This window comes from Arachis duranensis, chromosome 7, assembly GCF_000817695.3.
Source record: "Arachis duranensis cultivar V14167 chromosome 7, aradu.V14167.gnm2.J7QH, whole genome shotgun sequence".
Classification (NCBI taxonomy): domain Eukaryota; kingdom Viridiplantae; phylum Streptophyta; class Magnoliopsida; order Fabales; family Fabaceae; genus Arachis; species Arachis duranensis.
This window is the reverse complement of record NC_029778.3, coordinates 71080125-71103630: the sequence shown is the minus strand read 5'-3', so window position 1 is coordinate 71103630 and position 23506 is coordinate 71080125. Positions and strand designations below refer to the sequence as shown.

Here is a 23506-nt window from a genome sequence, read left to right as displayed (position 1 = left end):
AGGATATGCACCACTAATAAATTTTAAAAGGAGAATGCTAAAGCCAAGATATTTTAGGAGGAAAAAAATTAGGAATTGGTTAATATTGATTTGAATATAAGATAAATATAAAAAAAATGTTATTACTTGATATTTCTCATTTAAAAATATATTAGTCTGAATAGTATGTAATACGTTGTCCAAGGTTAATGTATAAATAGAAATTTTATTTAAAGGGATAACAACAACAATAATAATAATATCTGGTGACTTTTGATATTGCTGATCATGTGTGGATTGCATGTTGAGTTTAGTCTCCATCAAGAGGATATTGCACCCACAGTAGACGAGGGATTGAATAGCAAATGAATAATGACTTGAGCTAATTAGATGTTTACTCTAATTAAAATTTATGTTGTCAATCTTCGTGATTAATTATTTAAATAATAAAATTAAAATTAAACGAGTCTAATTAAATTTTAAAAGTTGGTTTAAACGTGAGAAATATTTTATATTTATAATAATTATATATATAAAAGTCATATTCTTAAAAAATATAAAACATATAATATCAATGTTCTGAAAATCGGTTCGAACCGGTTGAACTGCAAATTGATGAATATTACGGTTTGGTTATATATCAAAACCGAGAAAAATGGAAACCGATATTAAACCATTAAACCGGCTAGTAACCGGTCGGTCAAACCGAACCGAAATTTGGCCGGTTCTTTATTTTTCCCAAAAACTTCAAAACACAGCGTTTAGCATTCAGTAACCCCTTGTAACCCTTACCATTACTAGTTACCATTACCAACCCTCACTCACTCCAAGTCAAGAAACGGCGCAGCAGCACACCCACCGTCGTTCCTCCCATCACACCTACCGTCGTCCTCCCTTTCGTTCAGCCATCGCCGATTGGAGCTTCAAAGTTCCCTTGGTCCCTCACTCAGCTAACGTCTCAGAATCAAACACAGTCGCCGTCGTGAAGTTTTGTTCTACCGTCGTCGGCGCCATCTCTATTCCTACCTCCCTCGCCAGCTTTGTTGCTGCCTCCTCGCCAGCTCTGTTCTTCACTCGTTCTAGGTATTTTACTATTTTTTTTACAATAATTGTTAAATAATTATTGTTGAATAATCTGTGAGGTTGAATAATTGTTGACTGATATGTGAATTACTAGGTACAATACTAGATTAAATAATTGTTGAATAATTGTTCTTAATCAATTTGTGAACCTTGTTGTTGTTATTAAGTTGAATAATTGTTGTTAGTTAGTCTGAAAACCACTAAATCATGCTATTGTTAATGGGTTGAATAATTATTGATTAATTTTGTTTTCAACAGATTCCACTCAGAATCCAGCATGATCACCCGAGAAGCTGCCGTCAAACTAATGCCTTCGGCACAAGCTGTAATCAAAGCAAGGAGTATCTTTGAAACTCCACCAGGTTCCTCAAACTTATCCATCACTCTGCCGCGCTCGAAGAGCTCTAGTTCCCCGGTTAACACGAGAATTTTCCGGCCTTTTTTTTTTCATTTGAAGACCAACTCAAAATATTCTATAAATAACTTTACTGGGGCAATGTTGTGGCAGAAGATGAGGATCTTCTCCTTCTGGACCATGCGATAGAAAAGGCTCATAACAAATTTTACCTTAGACCCCATCTTCAAATCAAACTTGCATTTCTCTAGCTCTCTCAGCAATTTCGATCAACCAAGGATGTATAGACCCAAGAGTTATCAAAAGCTCTATCTCAAGAGGATATCCATTGCACTTTTGCATTTTTTGTGTAGTCTCTTCAACATCTCGTGCTACATATCGGTTGTGTTTATCAACAAAGTATAAATTTGCAAACCGGGTAGGTCGTCCAAGCTACTATCTTTATAAACATCTGTAAAATCATTTGTTAAATTTCTCAACATGTATAAATTTTGATGATTGATGACAAACGTGGATGTTGGTATTTTATGTTTGATTTGTTGTTTTTGTTATTTAATTTTTGATTTAGATGATATTTTAAAGTTTATATTAGACTATAATTGTGTTTTAGTGTGTTTATTTATATTTTATTTGTTATTTTATTATAAAACAATTTTTTTATTTCAACCACGGTTGAACCTATAAACTAATGAACCAGTTACTAGAACGGTTCAATGACCGGTTCGATTTTCAGAACCTTGTATAATACATCTTTTTTAATAAAAAATTAGTTACTTTTAAAAAAATATAAATATTTATAAATGAATAATCCAACAACATTAAATTGAATAAATTCTAACATCACACAAAATGGGCAGCCAGGGTAGTTTTGGCAGTCTCAAAAGAGGAGGGGTCTTGTTTTAACTTAGAAAGAGCTTCAGTTGATTGTTGATATGATGAGATAGCTGTTTGAAAATTCGGGAATTTGACATAAAGGTCCTCATAAACCTTTTGCAAGTGAGCCAACAAAGGATCAATAGTCTTAGGATGTGGTGTAATTGAAAAAGTTTGAAGAATATCAGAAAACTGAGCCTTAAAGTATGGATCAATAGCAAGTGCCAAACAGGTTTGGATAGAATGACACTGTGTTGTTGGGCTAATGGAAGCAGGATGGAATTGTCGACAATCTTGGTTGTGGGAGGTGTAGTATAGAGTTGCTCTGTTGGAAAGTGACTTTGAATGGTAGAACAAGATTCAACTATGGCCTTCTGTGTATCCATACTACATGCATATGCTTCATTTAAACTTTCTAAATCAGCCAATAAATCATTCACCACATTAGGGGTCTGAGCATGAATGGAAGTGATTGGTATTTGTTTTTCTGACCGCTTGAAGAACTGAAGAATGATGGTTCAGAAGTTATAGTAAACTCTCGTTGTAAGTATAGTTACTAAACCAAGAAATCAACATTTCTTACAAACATTTTGGTTGTCACAAGTAACAAACCCCTAAATAAATTGATAACCGAAGTATTTAAACCTCGGGTCGTCTTCTCAAGGAATTGCAGGGAGGTATGTTCTTATTATTGGCTATGAAAAAGGTAAAATTTGGGGTTTTGAAAATAAGGAAGAAGTATGACTAGTAATTCAAATGACAATTAAAATAAATAAATAACTATAAAATAAACTCTTGGCAAGATATGAGAACTGGAAGTCCTATCCTAGTTATCCTTATCAATTGTGATGAAAATTGGATTTTTCTCCCACTTTGTTAACCTCTAACTATGAAGGTAAGTTAAGTGATTGAATTAATTCGAATCCTCAAGTCCCAATCTTTCCTTGGAAAAAGTTAGAGTTATTGGATCTCGAATTAATTCTTGAAGAATTCCAATTTTCAGTCAACAATGAGTTTGATAACTCAAGAGTTACCAATTAATCAACCAAAGTCAAAAGGGAATAAAATCTACTTGAATGAAAATAATTTGGATAGAGCCCAAGCATCAGTAACATATAAGCCTGAAATATCTCAATTGCATTAATAAAATAAAATCAATCCAAATATGAAAAGTCATAAGCCAAACAAGCAACATCAATAATCAACAATTAAGAGAAGTCGAAATAAAAAGATATTGAACCTGATAAAAAGATGAGATAAAAATATTCCTAAGTTCTAAAAATCCTAATCCTAATCCTAAGAGAGAGGAGAAAACCTCTCTCTCTCTCTCTAAAAACTACATCTAAAACTAAAATTATGAATTATGAAAAGCATCCTCATGAATGGATGCATTCTCCCACTTTATAGCCTCTAATCTGTGTTTTTTGGGTCGAAAACTGGGTCAAAAATAGCCCATAAATCACCCCCTGCATATTTTGGTACGTTCAGATCGCGGGCAAGTGACGCGGAGGCGTCGCCCACGCGGCCGCGCGGATTGAAGTTCGCAGATGCGATACGTCCGCGTAGATCATGCGTTCGCGTCGCCTAGCGTCAGGGCAACTATGGCATATTATATATTAAATCGAAGCCCCGGACGTTAGCTTTCCAACGCAACTGGAACCGCGTCGTTTGAACCTCTGTAGCTGAAGTTATAGCTGTTTGAGTGCGAAGAGGTCAGGCTGGACAGCTTAGCAGTTTCTTCAACTTCTTGTATTCCTTCCATTTTTGCATTCTTCCTTTCCATCCTCTGAGCCATTCTTGCCCTATAATATCTGAAAACACTTAACACACATATCAAGGCATCTAATGGTAATAAGAGAGGATTAAACATAGGGAACTTAAGGCCAAAGAAGCATGTTTTCAATCAAAGCACATAATTAGGAAGGCAAATGTAAGACCATGCAAATAGTATGAATAAGTGGGTAAAGAGTTGATAAAATCCACTCAATTAAGCACAAGATAAACCATAAAATAGTGGTTTATCAACCTCCCCACACTTAAACAATAGCATGTCCTCATGCTAAGCTCAAGAGAAACTATAAAGATGAAAAGGAATGGTAGGATGTATGAAATGCAACCTATCTATATGAATGTAACTACATGCAAAAATATTTCTACCTACTTGGTTAAAAATAAATAAGTTCTCCAAGACAAACATAAATCAGATTTCACTAATTCAAATCATATAAAATAAAGACAGGTAAACTTGTAAGAAGATAGCTCATGAAAGCGGGGAACATAGAATTAAGCACTAAACCCTCACTGGTAATGTATATCACTCTAATCTCTCTAGTGTATAGGGTAATCACTCTACTCTTCTCTAGTCATGCTTTCTAAAACTTTGTTCTTCATCTAATCAATCAACAAATATTTAGCATACCAATGCAAACATCATGAGGTCTTTTCAGGGTTGTAATGGGGCTGAGGTAAAGGTAAGGGTATATATAAGGCTAAGTGAGCTAGTAAAGTGAATCCTTGAGTAGTTTAAGATCTCACCTAACATATACATACTCTATAAAAATTTTAAAATTATACTTAGCTTCCCATAATTTTCCCACTTTTTATCACATACTCATGTACCAATTTTATTTTGATTTTACTTCCATGTGCATTGATTTCTCTACTAAATTTATTATTAGGGTAATTTTGTCCCCTTATTCATAATTTTTTTTGGAATCATAAAAGCAAACATAACTTATCAATACACATGGATTTTCCATTATTTTTTCTATTTTGGTTTTTTCATGAGTAGGTTCCCAAATTCCCAATATTCAAATAAATTAGAAACATGATACATTCCCTTATTAACCCATGTTTCCACAGTTTTCCCACACTTAAATTATACACAATATCTATCTTAAGCTAACCAAGGATTCAACTTGGGATTTTTATTTTGTTTTTCTGCTTAAGGCTAGTAATGTGGTTATGAAATAGAAGGGGGTTAAAAAGTTCAAAGTGGCTAACACTCAATCATATGCAAACATGTAAATACACTAAATATTGGACATATAGAATGGAACAAAGCAGAGATTGCAATTATAGAGAAGGAAACACACAAGAATAAAAATTTATGGTTAAATAATGTAACCATATAAATAAGCTCAAAATCTCACAGGTTGTGTGTTCTTTGCCTCAAAAACCATGTTCCAAATACAACTTCAAACAAGTGTAACAAAAAATTTTATTCAAATTAGTGAAATGCTATAAAAATTTTCTTGCAAAAGAAATTATTACTTTAACCAAGTGGTAAAATATGCAAAAATCAAACAAATATGCAAATGAAACAATGAACTATCAAATAAAATAAAACATTGGTGTTGAAATAGGAAATAACTAACCCATGGAGATCGGTATCGACCTCCCCACACTTAAAGATTGCACCGTCCTCGGTGCATGCTAAGATGTGCAGGTAGACGGGTTGTTCCAATTGATGCTTTTCTCCAAAAATTGTGCAGATGGACTTGTCTTCTCTCCCCATGTAAACGTCTTCCGCTTCCCTTCCGGGTGGCCATCCTGAAAGAAAATAGGGAAGAAAAGTAACTCAGAAATAAAGATAAGAAAATAAATGAAGTATGGTTAGGTTAATGCCAAATGATAAGGGTTTCATTTACATGGAAACTTCAACATGTACGTGAGAAAATAATAGAAGCCATAGCATGCCAGTGGGATAAAATGTACAACAATGGGGAAGAGAGTGGGTAATGAAAGACAATGTAAGGTCATGCCAATGCAAAAGGAATATAGGTATAAAAAATTGACATTGACAGAAAATTAACATTACCCAACATTGTAAAACAAGTCACTAAGCATCAAAATGACACCAGAAAAGATGCAACAGTTAAATAAGAAAATCAACACCAAAGAAAAAATAATAAATTTAGAAAAGAAAAGAAAAATATGCACTAAATTAAAATGCAATGAATGAAATATGCAAATAAATTAAGTAAAATAAAATGAAAGATAAGAAGAATGAGAAGGGAAAGAAGTGAGTAAGAAAGGAGGGAGGGAAAATTAGGATTGGGGAAGAAAAGATAAGATATTTGGCAAATTAGGATAAGTTGTGCGGCGCAAGTGACGCGAACGCGTGGGGCACGCGGTCGCGTGACTTGCGCTTTAAGTTAATCGACGCGGTCGCGTCGGTCACGCGGTCGCGTGACACATGTTATGCTTCTGGCACGAGTGCAGCCTCGCGCCTGCACAACTCTCTGTTCGAATTATTTTATTTGCCAAATTTGGGGTGACGCGATCGCGTGGAGCATGCGATCGTGTGAGTGGACTTTAGAAGGGAATGATGCAGACGCGTGAGCCATGCGTTCGCGTGGGTAGAATTCTGCGTTCAGCACCAATCCAGCACCACTCTCGCACAATAATTCGTTGTGCACCCTTTTTACGTCGAAAATTAGGGCACGCGGCCGCGTGGGTCACGCGGTCGCGTGGGAGGCCATTATTCCCATGTGACGCGGATGCGTCAGCGACGCGGTCGCGTGGGTCGATTTGTGCCACTGGCACGCCTCCAGCCACGCTCCAGCGTGACTCTCTGTTCGTTTTTATTTTCTCCCCTCTCCTTGCGACGCGGACGCGTCGTTGATGCGGTCGCGTCGCGTGGCATTTTTTTTAATTAAAAGTATGCAAATGCAGATGCACGAAATGTGCTGATAAAGAGAAGAGTTATTGAATAGAAAAACTAAAAATAAAGAAAAGAACGATCATACCATGGTGGGTCGTCTCCCACCTAGCACTTTTAGTTAAAGTCCTTAAGTTGGACATTTGGTGAGCTCCCTGTTATGGTGACTTGTTTTGAACTCATCCAGGAATCTCCACCAATGTTTGTATCTCCAGTAACCTCCGGGGTCCCAAACTAAGCATGTAAAGCCCTTAAGAAACTTCAAACAAATTTTTAGGCTCCCGAAATAACAAGTGCAGAGCAGATTCCAAGATTCTAAATCTTACTTTTACACCCATCTTTGTCGAAATCTGTATTTTTTGATAGCACATGTTTATTATTTGCTAATCCAGTTTTCCATAATAGATATAAATATTTAGAGTTAGACTTGCATTTCATACGAGATTTAATAAATAACAAACAACTTTTTTGGTACATATTTCCTCACAGGATTAGATAGCTGATACGCTTACCAAGCCTCTATCAGTGCTGAGTTTTCGTAAATAGAGACAAATTGAAAGTGCGTCACAACTATAATAAATACTACATTATTGTATATTTCATATATAAATTAATAAAATTACTTTGAGGTCATAATTTTGGAATCAAAAGTAAATATAACTTACTTTTCTTTTTCGTTTTCTTAAATTTATACATTTTTTATTTTGTATTTTTTAATTATTATTTAAATAAATAAATAATTTTAAATGTAATAATAAATATGTAATTGTACATGTTACACATATAAAATAAAAAATCTTAAAATTTAATAGTCTTTCCTAATTTTAGTCAGTATAATACTAAATTATTTCAACAAATAAATTTTACTGATTCATTATTCATATGTGTAAATTATGATAAATATAGGTGTAAATTGTGTTAACTTATATGTGTAAATTTTAATAAATATATATACAAACTATATATTTCATGTATATAAGCTCTTATAAATTTAGGTACAAATTATTATTGATTAAATATTAGACTAAAATAATAATATTTATTGGCCATGTGATATATAATTGTATATGAAATTATAAATATTAAGTTAAAATAATTTTATTTTATTGTCTCTCTAACATTACTCTAAATTTTTTTTCTCTAAGATAATTACTTTTATTCATTGAATAAAATTGGTCCAAAGACCAGGGGCAGAGCCAAGTACAAGAAAAGGGGGGCAAACTTGTGATATAATTAGTCTTATTTTATTGTTTAAATATTGAATAAATGGTCATTTGTATCCATGAGAGATGAAAACGCTTACATTTGTACCCATGATAGCCTGAAACTAAAGTTATACCCATGATAGATGCCCTCCGTGTGACAAAAGTGCCCTGACTTGGATCTGAGCTTGGTTCGTGAGAATCCGATCCTAGGTGGCACTCTCTCCCTTATCTTCAACCCCTCTCTCTCTCACTCACACTCTCCAAACCCCACTCTGGTCCCTTCTTCCTCAACACTTGTGCTCTCACCATCCACTCCGCCCTTCACGCCGACGAAGCCATCCTCTTTTCCCTCCCCACCACCTCTGACCCCATCAAGGGCACCCTCCTCACTCTCATGCTTTCCAACCACTCGTCCTTCATCCTCACCTTCTCCACCTCCCCTTCCTCTTCCGCACTCCAAATCCGGGATGGTACTTCTCAACCATCTCTTCATACCGGTCAACCAAGTCAGCCCAGTAACTATGCAGGTAGTAAGAATTCTCAAGGAAAACCTTATCCATCATCCACTTCTCCTCTTTGGACAACAAAAAGTATATCAATGTAGATTGATCATCGGCCTCAAATGCCGGGCGACCCTTCAAACTCGCAGTTAAGACCTTACCAGCCTCCTCCCTCACTGGACCCTTAGGGCCCATAGGAGCCCAATCCAAGACCACTGGCAATTTCGAAACAAGAAGCTGTCAGTATTCACAGCAATCCAAGACAAAGGAAGCTCAAAAACCTTGAAGTACCAAATTGTAATCATCATACTTAGACAAAGGAAGCTCAAAAACCATGTAAGTGAAGAAAGCATCACTATCCATCCACCAAATCCACTCCACCTCAGGGTGTGAGAACATCAACCTTCTAATCATTGGCAATTTGGCCCAATACCCAGTAAATTCCTTATCCAAATGCGCCAAATTGTACACAATCTCAATCCCGTGCAATCTGCAGTAATCAATTTTGTTCTTAATCGACTTTAACAAGTAATGATCACCAATTGGGTTGTCACATGGTTTTGGAGATGAACCAATGAAGAGAAAGATTCGAGCTTTACCTCTCACGAAATTAGGATATTCAAGGTTTTGCTGGAGCCATTGATGGCGTTGTTGATCCCAATCAGAGATCTTAGGGCCTAGGGAGAAGGTGGCGGTGGCGTTGGGGCTGAAAGGAGTGTCGTTGTCGTCGAGGTCAAAGTCGGAGCGGATCTCAGCGAGAATGCAGTTGGTCTCCTCTCTGGTTGACGGCATCAGCGTCGGAGGAGGGAGGTTGACGCCGATGGTGCCACGAAGGACAAGGATGATGAAGAAAGAGTGGTTGGAAAGCATGAGAGTGAGGAGGGTGTCCTTGATGGGGTCAGAGGTGGTGGGGAGGGAGAAGAGGATGGCTTCGTCGGCGTGAAGGGCGGAGTGGATGGTGAGAGAGCGAGTGTTGAGGAAGAAGGGCCAGAGTGGGGTTTGGAGAGTGTGAGTGGGAGAGAGAGGGGTTGAAGATAAGGGAGGGAGTGCCACCTAGGATCAGATTCCCACGAACCAAATTCAGATCCAAGTCAGGGCACTTTTGTCACACGGAGGACATCTATCATGGGTATAACTTTAGTTTCAGACTATCACGGGTATAAATATTAGCGTCTTCATCTCTCATGGGTACAAATGGTCATTTATTCATTTTTTGCCCCCTCTAATATTTCATCTAGCTCCGTCCCTGCCAAAGATGGACATCACACATAATAATGGCAAACTTGAAAAAGTTCCACTAATCAATTAAAACAATTATGCAATTGAAGTAATAAAAGAAATTGGTAAAGTCATCTTCAAGAGGAAAAACGAAAAAGCAACGGATCGGGCACTCCTCTACGAACTTTCTAGCACCGTTAACAATTTTTATAGGCAGCTTTCTCTTACTTTCAAAAACTTGCTCATTTCTAGATTTCTAAATCTGTCATGTTAAGTTAGCTATAAGTTCCTTTATCTCTTTTAATTATCTTTTTCCTTTGGTATGATTTTGCAATTTTTTTTTACCACCGCCATGTTAGGAGATGAATACTCAATAACCTTCAAGTTTTTGCTGAATCTAGACAGACCCACAAATAATGTGAGGTCAATTCTTCTACTGAGTTACACTGTAGACATATAGGATTAACTTGAAAAATTCGAGTGTGAAATTTTAATTTGACTGATAATTTATTATACATTAATTTCTATAAAAAAATTATTTATTTTGGGTTGACTTTTAAGACTCTATATTCCTGACTATATAAATTTTGTTTTATATTGAATAGAAAAAAATTCTACTGAAAAATAATAAATTTGAAATACAAATTTATAATTAAATGGGACTGAATAACTTTCCTTCTTTTTCAACCAAATAATGTAATTTTTTTTTATAATTTTTGTGTTAGTAATTATTTCTGCTATTGCTGGATTGAAATATTCTTTTAGTTTTGTCTAATTCCATTGTCTGTAACATTACTCTAAATTAGTTAGCGCTAAATCAAACTGGCACATGGTTGACCTTTTCTTAATTTTTTTCCCCACCGACCAGAAAAATTTGAATGCCTACCAGATTATAGATTATATTGGTTAAGAAAATTAACAGTCTTGTTATACAATAAAAACTTGTCAAGAAAATTTTTTAAAAGGTTATAAATATATTTTAAATTCTAAAGTTTCACCATTTTATATTTCTTAAATTAAAAAGTTACATTAAAAGCAGATTTTAAATATACAATTCTTTTTTAATTATCTTTTAAGCAGAGATTTTGATATTCTTGACCTATGAAGTACGGATATTTTATTGAGTTGCCTTTAATTGTATCTTAATAAAAAATAAAAATAATTTTATCGGACATATTTGAACACACCTAAATATAGTCACCTGTCAAAATGTCCAATATTATTCTTAATATGTATTTTTGAAATAAATTTAAAGAGAGTATATATTATTATTGAGGTAATGCCCAATTTGGTCCCTGAAATTTTCAACTCGTTTCAGATTAGTCCTCCACTTTTTAAAATGACCAAATAAGTCCTTCACTCTCATAATCGTGAATCCCCGTTGGTCCAAAAGTTAAGAGACGTTTTAACGGTGCTGAGGTGTACAGTTAAGAGCCAAGTTGGCACTTAACTGTACGCTGATGTGGACACACGATGAGTTCAACTCAAATTGGTGTCCCAAATTTGATTAAAATACCCAAATTGATCCATTCACACTTATAAAACCCTAACCCCCAAATGTTCATCTTCATCGTTTTGATATGTTCTTCATCTACTCTTCTGCGTTGTTCGCTGTTTCCTCTCTAAAACTCTTTTATTTGTTCGTTCTGCATGACCCATAATTAACTCTCTCATTCACTAGACTGAAAGCATACTTTACTGTGAGTAGTTTTTCTCTTTATTAGTGCTTGATGAAGAACATATTAGTGTGTTGCTACAAGCTACAATTCTCTTTGCTTGCTCAAAACATTCACTCTACAATTATTTCAACATTAAAAACTAAATTAAAAATAAAAAAATTAAATATTATAGTATAAAGTGACTTCTAAATCTAAAAATGATAGTAAATACCAATATAAAATATGATAATTAGTTTGTTTAAAAAATATTTTCAGATGAAAAAAGTAATGTTGTTTCATTAACAATCTGCTATTACACAAGCAGCAAGTACTTTCATTAGCAAAATAACTTACCTCCACCACCATTTATGGTCTTCCACAAATAATTAAATTTATGTCAGGTCAATATTAACCAATGCAATTATGACAATGGCAGCGATAAATGTGATGAACAAAATGCTAGAAAGATACAGGACAATTGCACTAAATGACACAAGATCGCCAATAAACATTTGAGATGGTGTATCCAACAACTCTATCAAACACGAGCAAAGGGATAGCAAGGACTATGAATATAACAAGAATTGCAATAATGGAGCAAAACAGGAGAGCAGTTGTGGCACTATAAAATATTACAATAATGTTAAAGATAGAGACTATGATAAAAACGAGTCTAATATAAAGAATTACTGCTAAATTAACATTCCTTTTCTGGAATCATAATCAAGTAACACAATAGACATAAGATATTGATAGAAAAATATAATGAGACATCATTTATTTTCCATGTTAATTGTATATGAAATTACCCATTCATTTCCAACAAACTGGCCATAGAAAGATGCTGATGAGTACCTGAATAGCAAAAAAGTTTTTGAGTATCTATCCATCCTATTCTCAAAATGCAGTGCAGTTGCATTTCAAGTAATTGAATAAGTGAACTTAAATCAACATCATCAACATCAACATCAACATCAACATCATTACTTATATCAATGGCACCATTTGGATCACCAAATACATTCACTTCTATGACTTGGTCTCCGTTAAAAGAACATCAAATTGAACATGCATAAAAAAGTAATACTTTGTCCCTCCCTTAGCAGGACTCCAATAATCCTCCTCAAACTTTCCAATAAACTCCTAAAATAGAAGGTCATCCAAGTAAAACTGGAACTAGTAGTCACAGTTAATAATTTCGTTGAAGTTTGCAACCTCATCAATATATCCATTTTTAGCACAATGTCTCATCAATTTTGTCCTCCCTGAACTTCAATTCATACAAAGCATTGCTCAAATAAAAAGCCACAATAACAGAATTAAAATCTCCATCTTTTTTACGCTTCACTTTACCGATTACTCCTTTTATTTCTTTATTCTTTTTTCTTTTTCTATCACTATAATATTTTGAACATCATTGGAGCAATTTATCTCAATATAAATTACATCCAGACATTCAAGATTTGTATCAAAAAGAGTGATAGTGAGAGATAATAAAAACCTAAACACTCATCTTTCACCTTCTGCAATGTGCGAATACGATGATGCTTCATGCAAAACTTGCTTCACTGAACACAACCGGGGGTGTCACGGAGGGGCACTTCTCGGCAACTACGAGTTGAAGGAGATGAAGAGATGATGCAGAAGAGAAGAAAGTGTTTTTGATAGGAAACGACATCGTTTGGCCTGTTCTCCTTAAACGGTGTCACTTTTTAAATTTCCAACTAAGCATTTGATTGCACACATCAGCAGTGTTATAACGTCTGGTAACTTTTGGACTAACGGAGATTTACGATTCCGAAAGTCGGAGATGCATTTGGTCATTTTAAAAAATGGAAGACTTATCTGATGCAAATTGGAAATTTCATGGACCATTTTGGGCATTACCTTTATTATTATTTATTAAAGAAAAAAATATTTTAAATACTTTATATAATTAAAACAAGACTTTAAAAATAATTAAAAATTAATTTATATTTTAATATCAATAAAATATCAAAATATCATTACGATTTATCTACAAAATACTTTATATTTTATATATATGCGTGTCTCCGTATCTTATAAAATTTTAAAATTCGTACGTCAGCGTATCCCGTGTTGTATTGTATTCTGTGTCTATATTAATGTCCGTGCATCATAGCTCTTGACAGAGAAAAACTATGGTAATGAAACATTTATAAGCCAAATATAACACAAGCTTTTTTATTGATCATAATTGCACAACTTAGATAAACATAAAATTATTCAACCCTCCTCAGCTTCAAATATTTGACACACCAGAGTGTCTATCAAAGCCACGAATGACCATATCCCCAAAACCTATCAAATACAACACAAGATCATCCCTAATAAACACAACACAGCATAATACCATAAAACAAATTACACAAAGGATAACATTTAACTTAGAAAATACATATGTTGAGGAAAATTAATTTATTTATTACTTTTAAGTCTTTTCTCCCAAGCAAACACGTAATCATACACCTTCTTGTCATCCGGGAGTGTCTTGGACACAGTCTCTCTCTGAAAGCACCTTTTGACCCATGCCATTAGCTTAGGGCACTCTACTTCCATTTTAAAGTTTCCATAAGTCTCGTAGGTATAAAACCAACGAGAAAATGTGATTAGAGCAATGTCAAGAAACCCAAATGTGTCACCTCCATAAAATGTTTTGTCTCCCAATACATCTTCAAGTTGCTTGAAAATAGAAATCAACTCTTTCTTGCTTGCCTCATGCTCTTCTCCTTCGGAAAGCCACATTTTCCTCCATGTTACATATGTCTGCAATATAATCAACATTGATATTGAATAAATTATATATTTCCTTCCTTCTATTTTATCTATATAATTTTTAAGTCTTTTTTTCGACCAATATGCATTCTTAGATAAAAAGACTGATCCAAGAATTTACCATAAAAATTAAATGATACTGACAGGTAAAAGGGTAGAAAGATTAATTACCACAAAATTCCAAAATAATATGGCTTAGCTTCAATATAGAGGGTTCCACGAAATCGATACCACAAAGACAAAACCGTGGAGTCCTACTACGTTTCGATAAGAAAAAGCCGGATACGTGGTATGTGGAACGTCACATATTAAATATTTGGTGCAAAAAGTGTATTCATGACATTTTAGTACACAGATTGATTAGGAACTAATGCGCTGTACGTCATTTAATTAATGAATAAATAGGAGTATTAGGGGACAGCAGAATTTGTGATGTGTATTCATCAATTAGTTATCATCAATATTTTTAATGGTTTGAGATGACATTTAATAGTGTAGAATCACTCATTTTTTTTTATGATTAAGTACGGACTAAATTTCAATAAAAATACTAATCTCTAGACTTTCTCTTTATATATCTATAGTCCTACACCATTAATACACCAATTTGTCATTGGTATAAACAAGATAAAATTATACAAGAGATAAAATCATAGACCTTCAAATCATTCATTATACCCACCAAAGTTAAAGATAGGAAAAGAATATAACAGGATTGTAAGAAATACTAAGAATAAAGGAGGTACCTTTTTGTCAATGAAATCAACCCAGAATCTAGCTTCAGCTCTCTCATAAGGATCAGAAGGCATGAAAGGAGATTTGTCATTCCAAACCTCATCAATGTACTGCACTATAATTGCAGATTCACAAATTATTCTACCATTGTGGATCAGAACTGGGATCTTCTTGTGAATTGGGTTCATCTGAAGAAGCAAAGGGCTCTTGTTTTCGATATCTTGTTCCTTATAGTCATAATTGACACCCTTTTCAGCCAAAGCAAGTCTAACCCTCATACCAAACATGCTGGCCCATGTATCCAACAGAACAACCTCGTCTGCCATTGTTGCTGTTGTAAGTCACGAAACACTCAAGACTCAATGCAAGTTTGAGAAGTGGCTACTCGCTAGCTACTAGTACCCCTATTTATGGTTATGGATGAAGTTAGGCACCACCAATAATTTGAGAATATTTCCATATAAACACGCATGTTTGGCGTGAAAGTTTTTAACATTTATTTTTATCCAATTTGAAGTTTTTATAAATAATAATAATAACAATAATAATAATAATAATAATAATAATAATAATTAATTTGGATTAATCGAGTATTTAATTTACTCGTTCATTTAAATAAGTGTCAAAAATTCGAATTTCGTTTTGTTCACATTAGTCAACAAAAATTGATAAATAATCTTTAAATTTATTATAGATTAATTATTGTTATGTCAAAAATACTTTAAAAACTAAAATATTAAAAAATAATAAAAAACAAACAATATTAAAAGAGGGATATAGGATGTCTAATTTTTTTTGTCTTTTTTTTGTCCATATAAGATGTCTAACAAATAAATATAAGAAAAGTATAGGTAGATAATGAAAATATTAAATAATGTGAACAATGGATATATCGAATATTTATTTCACTAGATGTGCAGATAATTATTCTAATATTAAAATTTATATAAATAATTTAAAAATATAATATATTTTAATTTAATTGATAATTATTCATATTATTCAAAAAAATTATTAGTTATTTAGCACTTTTCATTCTCTCTATGTATATAGAAAGAAAAATATCTGACGACTTCAGATATTGCTAAATTTATGTGGATTGCGTTTTGTGTTTAATCTCCTTCAAGAAGATGTGGCAACCATAAGTTTGTCTTCATTATCCAATTAATAAATCCTTTTTTATTTATGTAAATACTATTATAAGGGTCTATGTTGTGCTATGTATGCATAGATGATGAAGAAGAATCAAAATATTACGATAATGAGCTAATATTAAATCATAAATCTATGATAAAGTTCAAGTAAAATGAAATTAAAAATATATACTTCTAAAAGAGATTTATTAAAAGAAAATAAGATAATATTTATTATAGCCAAATAAACTAAAAATTAAAATTTTTTGGAGTGCATGATTAAATTATAAGAAAAAATAACATTATAAAAAAACAGAAGTCAGTCACGGAAAGTTTTTCACAATTAAAAAAAAAAATCTAAGAAATCAACTCTAAAACTAGTAAATTTTAAACGACTCTACTTAATATTTATTAATTTTATATTATTTTTTAAAATCAGAATCTGATTATGACATTAATTACATTTTTAAATAATAAAGATTTAGTAAATTAACCACTCCTTAAACACATTGACATCAACCTTTTTTGTTATAGCGTCAGTCTTTTCTCTCGTGTAGACCACCGCTTCGCTACTGCTATAGTGCACTATTGTTCCCGCCGCACAAACAGCTGCATCACTGCCTCCGTGGTGCGCCATCGTTCTTGCCAAATTTCTTGAGCGAGTTGCACGTGTGATCCATCAAGCAGTGCACCACCATTCTCGTCGCATAGACCGCCGTCTCGTCGTGCAAAACACCATCCACGTCGCTGGTGCAGGGACACAAGAAACATCCAATCTCAAATAAAAGAAATATCCAATCTCGAATAAAATGAACATCCAGTAAATTGAAGAAACAACATCCACAAACCTTTGGAGGATGGGACATGACTCGATGGCGTGATGGAAGAGGAGAGGAGGAGGCAAGACATGATGGAGGTGGAGGAAGAGATATGGCATTAAGGCGGTTGCAACGCGATGCGATGGAAGAGGCAGACGACGCGGCGCAACGACGCAGTGGCGACGGAATGGAAGGCTGTGCAGCACGGCGGAGTAGGCGTACGACTCTGCGTGACTTCTCAACTGTGGTGGACGGCGTCCTCGCAGCAGAAACAACATGGCGCGATGGGCTCGTTCACAACAGCATTGGAGGAGGCGACGGCGGCGCAGATGTGGTCTGTGACGGAAGTTAACGACGCGGATGACGGTCTGCAGAATAGGAGAGTAAAGCGGCTGCATGTTTTTTTTTTTAAAACTAGGGGTAAGATGAGTATAAACGGAGTGAATTTTTTTTGTTTCAGTGGACCTTAGGTCCGGTTTAATAGGAGTTGGTAGGAATTGACTAGACCTCCTATTAGTTACCTAGCAAAGTTTAACTTCAAATTAGTGGCAAAAATTCCTCACTATAGCAATGAATTGCAACAACTTTATCTCTGTGGCCAAATTACTTAGAAGTTTGCCATAGACTCATTTTTCCATGACAAAATTAATTTGAGCTCTCTTAATTGGCACAGACGCAATATTCATTATGGCAAAATCGAACGCTCTCCATCAAATTGGGTCAGATGCATGATTTACTGCTAAATTATATTTCATCTTGTATCAATGAATTTGGTAGTTTTTCTCCATTTTTCAAGATTTTTTCATTCAATTTGTTCTTTTTTCGAAATTCAATTCCTACTCTCATATAAATAGTGTTATCGTTGTTTCTCAGGATTACAGGCATGTTCATTGTTATTGGTTTTTTTCTTCCTCCTTTTCCTTGCTACCCCACCCTTAATTGATAAGGTACGTGTATCTGATTTTATATGCTTTTTAAGAATTGCAAAATTCTTAGTTTGTATTGGTGCATTTCTCCCCAAATAGCTATTGGGATTAACAAATTCTAGTAGCTTAAGAAGAATTACTTATTAATTATGATGTACGGATATTAATACGGACACGGAATACGATATAATACAGGAATGTAGAAACACAATTTTTAGACATGGAGATACGAAAAATATATAAAATATTTTTAGACAAATTATAATGATATTTTAGCATATGATGATATTTAAGTGTGTTCAAGCGTGTTTGAAGAAGAATTTTTTTGTTTTTTTATTAAAATACACGATTGGACATAGAAGACACATGTGTCGAACGAGCACTACAAGAAAGTTTTAGAATAGCGACAGATTTTAGTGACCAACAAAATCGATCGCTATTAGCGACCGATTTTGCAACCAATAAAAATTTTTTAGGAAAAGAAAAAGTTGGTTGCTAAATCGGTCGCTAAATTTCAATTAGCGACCGATTTAGTGACTACCCACTCTTGGTCGCTAAAATCAGTCACTATTTTTTAATTTAGCGACCGAATTAGCAATTAAAACAAAAAAAGCTTTTGGGGTCCCTCGGTGACTAAATCGGTCGCTATTTTTGATTTAGCGACCGATTTTGTGACCAATATAAAAACAAGCTTAATAATTGTTGGACGCTAAATCGGTCGCTAAGAAGTTGGTCGCTAAATCAGTTGCTAAGTGTTAAAATAGCAACTGATTTAGTGACCAACTTTAAAATGCAGCTTTTAAATTAGTTGGTCGCTAAATCGGTTGCTATTTTATAAGTTAGCGACAGATATAAAAATAGGCTGAAGAAATAGTTGGTCGCTAATGTAGCAGTCGCTAAATCGATTGCTAAGGGATAATATAGCAACCGATTTTAGCGACCAACTATAAAATCATAGAGTTAGAGCAATTGGTCGCTAAATCGGTCGCTATTGTAATTTTTAGCGACCAAATTTGCGACCACTAAAAAATTTTATAATTTAATTGAATGCTAAATCAGTCACTATTATTTTTTTACTAATCAATATATTAAACAAATTAAATTTTAAAATAAATTAAAAGAAAACATAATTTTTGAACCCTAATTTACAGCGAGCTCTCTCCTCACATAATGTCCCTCTCGCCGCCTCTCTCACTCTCCGGCGAGTCTTGGTCCGCGCCTTTCTTGTCGGTGCCATTCTCGTTGGTTCCATCTCACCTCCTCGGGTCTTCATCATCGCCTACCCCTTCACCGCATTCTTCCTCTGCTCGTTCATCCATTGTCACAGATCGTCGCATCCCCGTCTAGATCTACCATTGCTCGCATCGCGTAATTCTTTTCTCAATGCCGCCTCCTGTGGTAACTTCTTCTCCGGTAACAACAGCAATGATATGGAAAAACTAATTCTCCACAATAACGACCAGCAAGTGCAACGGGTCGTATCAAGTAATAAAACTCACAAAGGAGTGAGGTCGATCCCACGAGGATTAACGGATTAAGCAATCAATGGTTAATTGATTATCCTAGTTAGACGGTTCATATTGGAGTGATAATCAAACAGGAAATGTAAATGACTAGAAATTATAAGAAAGCAATAAAGTGCAGAAAAGTAAAATGACAAGAATGTAAAGTGCAGAAAGTGGAAATAACCATAAAGTAAATAAAAGATAAAATAAGCATCGGGATCAGGAGATGTTGCATTCTCAGGATCAAGTTCATTCTCATCTCTTCCTCAACCAATGCATTCATTGATCTCTTGGCAATCTTAGGTGATTGGATCCCAATGTCTTGGCTCACCAATCTCTCTAAACTTGAACAATTGTCCAATGTCTCGATTTAATTGCTCAGGGGAAGAGATGAAGTACGATAACTGATTATACCACATGTTTTTCTAGATCAAAGTATTGGTAGGATTACATGTCACTATATCCATCCAACCCCCAACCCAGTCCAACATGAGAAAGCATTTCTAGCATGATTTCCTCATTCCTCTTTCAAGGTTAAGAGGAAATCCAAGTATGAGCAATTTCTCTTTCAAGACAATTACTCAATTGGATGAAGATCGAAAGCTTTCAAGTAAATCAAGAGAAAAGAAAGAAGAAGAAGAATGAAAACTATTATTGATCCATTGAATTACAACAGAGCTCCCTAATCCAATGAAAAGAGTTAGTTGTTCATTGCTCTATTCAAACAGAAAAGAAAGAAAGTGCAGAAAATTAAAGATGAAGATTAAGAATTCAAAACTGAAATTGAAACTTCAAAGTTCATACATGAAAATTACAAAATGAAACTAAACTACTACTAAGGAAGAAAAGAAGAGAAAAGGAAGAAGAGTGTAGGAGGGGAGGGGTCCGAAGACCCACTCCCCTTGGAGTGTGCCAATTCATAGAAGTTCGAATTGGTCTTCATTCTCTCCCCCTTCCTTCAATTTCCCTTTCTGTGTTTTTTTTCTATGAAAACTAATGCCTATTTATAGGCTTACAAACTAAAATGAAAAATACCAAATTACAAGTAAAAATTCCTAATCTAGATGCTTCTTGTGCCGTTGATTGAGTGATGTTAATGGGCTCTGCTTGCTTGAAAGGTGGATGCATGAAGTGGTGCATGGGTGCCAATTTGTATTGAAGTTGGTGAGAACGTTGGTGACCAACGTTTGCAGTAAACGTTGAGCCAAAAGTTGCAAAATATATAACTGAGCGTTGCTGCTAACGTTTGACCCAACGTTCGCCTTCTTGTGCGTACGCACACTGCCTTGTGCGTGCACACACTTGCATTTTTTCTTCTTGTGCGTACGCACACATCGTGGTGCATACGCACCTAAGGCAAATTTTTCAGCTTCAATTTGGAAATTTTTATCACAGGCGTTGGTGATAACGTTGGCTCACCAACGTTCCCTCCAACGTTGGCACCATAATTGCTGAACGTTGTCAGCAATGTTGGTGAGCCAACTTTGGCCACCAACGTTTCTTCCTTTCTCTTCTTGTCAACGTTACCAATTTCATGCCTCACTATAGACTATTATACATGGTTTGAAAGTTCTAAATGTCAGCTTTCTATCCGAACTAGAAGCATCTCAATTGGAAATCTGTAACTCAAGTTATGCTCCTTTGAAGAGGACAAGGTCGCAGGCGTTGGTGTGCAACGTTAGAGGCAACGTTGGCACACAAACGTTGGTAACAAATGCCAGATTTTGGAGCTCAAACTTATTGTCCACCGATAAACCGCTATTTTACGGTTTATCTTGTGCTTAATTTAGTAGATTTTACCCATTATTCTCACACTTATTCATAGAATTCGCATGGTTTTACATTTTCCTTCCCAAATTGATGTTATGATTGAAAACATGCTTATTTGGCCTTTACTTCATTATTTTTAATCCTCTCTTATTTCTATTTGATACCGTGATATGTGTGTTCAGTGTTTTCAGAGACTACAGGGCAGGAATGACTTAGAGGATGGAAAAGTAGCATGCAAAAGTGGAAGGAAGATAAGGAACTAAAGATCTCAAGGGCGAGCAACGACGCACACACGTAAAGCACGCCTACGCGTGGATAGGAGACAGAACAGCGACGCGTCTGTGTATAGTACGCGTACGCGTGACTAGAAGATTACGCATCGATGCGCACACGTAGACGATGAGTACGTGTGGATCGCCGTCACGTGCTGCATATCAGAATTCGACGGGAGGGATTTCTGGGCCCCTGTTTGGCCCAGTTCCAAGCCCGAAAACACAGATTAGAGGCTGCAGAATGGGAAAATCAGACACAACACTTCTCATTATTCAAATTTTAGATTTTAGATGTAGTTTTCTAGTGAGAGAGACTTTCTCCTCTCTCTAGGTTTTAGGTTTTAGTTTTATTCCTTTCCAATTTCTGAATTCTATCTTATTTCAATTTAGTTTCTCTTCTACTTTTAATTGCTCTAGCATTCTAGTTTATTTATTTCTCTTGTTGATTTCTTAATTTTCCCAATTTAGTTTATGAACTTTTGATGTTAGATTCAATTTCCATATTAATGCAATTTATGTTTTCCATGGTTAGTGTTACTCTCTTTAATTGTTAGTCATTGATGCTTTCAATCGGTTGTTTAGATTTATTTTCCTTATTAGTTTTCTAAGCTTTTATTTTGTGCCTACCAAGTGTTTGACAAAACTTGGAGGGATATTAGTGTAGGATTTTATGTTCTTGGCTTGGGATGGTAACATAGGAACTCTTGAGTTACTAATGTCCAAGTAATTGATGATTGGTAGCCATTGACTCTAGCTCTCACTAATTGAATTAGTGGAGAGTTAGGACTTATGGACTTGGATTGATATAGCTCATTTGACTTTCCTTTACTAGTTAGAGGATGATTTAATGGGATTGATCCTTGCCAATTCTCATGTTGTGGTTAGTGATAAGGATATAGATCCTTGACCACTAAACCTTGCCAAGAGCTTTTCTGGTTATTAGTTTATTCCTTTTGCAATTTACAATTCTTATTTCTTAATCCAAAACCCCAAAAAGATACAATCTCATAACCAATAACAAGAACACTTCCCTGTAATTTCTTGAGAGACGACCCGAGGTTTGAATACTTCGGTTATTATTTTTAAGGTGTTTGTTACTTGTGACAACCAAATTTTTGCATGAGAGGATTTTGTTGGTTTAGAAACTATACTTGCAACGAGAATTTATTGTAAAATTCTAGATCACACAAAAATCCATTCATGAAAAATGGCGCCGTTGCCGGGGAATTGCAAACGTGTGCCTTATTATTGGTTATTGTAAATATTTGCTTTTTGCTTATTTGTTAGTTTTTTTTTGTTAATTTTAGGACTTAGTTGCTTATTTTTATTAGTTTTTATTTTTATTTGCTACTATGAATTCTCATCACTTTGGCTATGAGTTTGATTCAAATTATGTTGTAGGGAATGGAGGCTACAATGAGAATATGCATTAAGGATAGGAGAATCAAAGATGGGAGGAGCCACAAGGATTTGATCAACCCTCTTGGCAACAACCTCCACCAACATACTATGACCAAGAACCATTCTAAGAGGCATACCACGATAATGGCTATGGTGCGCACCCTTTTGATTATCAAGAACCACCACCATATGCCTATGAACCCCCTCCTCAACATTATTTTGAACCACCATACTCACAAGCCCCTTTCCACCATTCGCCTCCATATGAGCCTAACCTTTATCCACCATACCAACCACCATATGAACCATACATAGAACTACCCCAATTCCAAAACAATTACCCCCAAGAACCACCACCTCAATACTCAACACCTCCACATCCCTATCAAGATGAACCATCTCCATACCCTTATCAAGAAGAACCACCTTCGTATTATGAGCCCTTTCTCCCAATAAATGAACCTTTCTATCCACCCAAGCTCCCATAGATGATACCTTCAGTGCTATGCGTCAAGGGCAAGAAGAGCTTCAAACCACACTTATCTCTACTTTCACTAGTCTCACCTCTACTCTCCAAGCTCTTATATCCCGCATGGATCCATCATTTACCCCCAAT

The 23506-nt window shown here is 34.9% G+C and overlaps 1 protein-coding gene and 1 pseudogene across 1 annotated transcript; both read right to left on the bottom strand.

Annotated features, from left to right (window-relative positions):
- Positions 1–8580: 8580 nt before the first annotated feature.
- LOC107459415 (probable xyloglucan 6-xylosyltransferase 3) lies at positions 8581–13212 on the bottom strand (annotated as a pseudogene).
- Positions 13213–13710: 498 nt separating this feature from the next.
- Positions 13711–15502, bottom strand: LOC107459887 (glutathione S-transferase 3). Its single transcript, XM_016078191.3, has 2 exons — positions 15077–15502; positions 13711–14321 (listed from the first exon to the last, which is right to left on the bottom strand). Exons 1-2 carry the CDS (start codon positions 15389–15391, stop codon positions 13974–13976), a joined length of 663 nt encoding a protein of 220 aa, XP_015933677.1. The 5' UTR covers positions 15392–15502; the 3' UTR covers positions 13711–13973.
- Between the last annotated feature and the right edge of the window lie 8004 nt (positions 15503–23506).

Bases quoted from the DNA above. Each gene is read 5' to 3' on its own strand.
- LOC107459887 (XM_016078191.3), bottom strand. From the start codon at position 15,391: ATGGCAGACGAGGTTGTTCTGTTGGATACATGGGCCAGCATGTTTGGT. The intron at 14,322-15,076 runs GTACCTCCTTTA...ATTATATTGCAG, and splicing joins TTGATTTCATTGACAAAAAG to ACATATGTAACATGGAGGAA.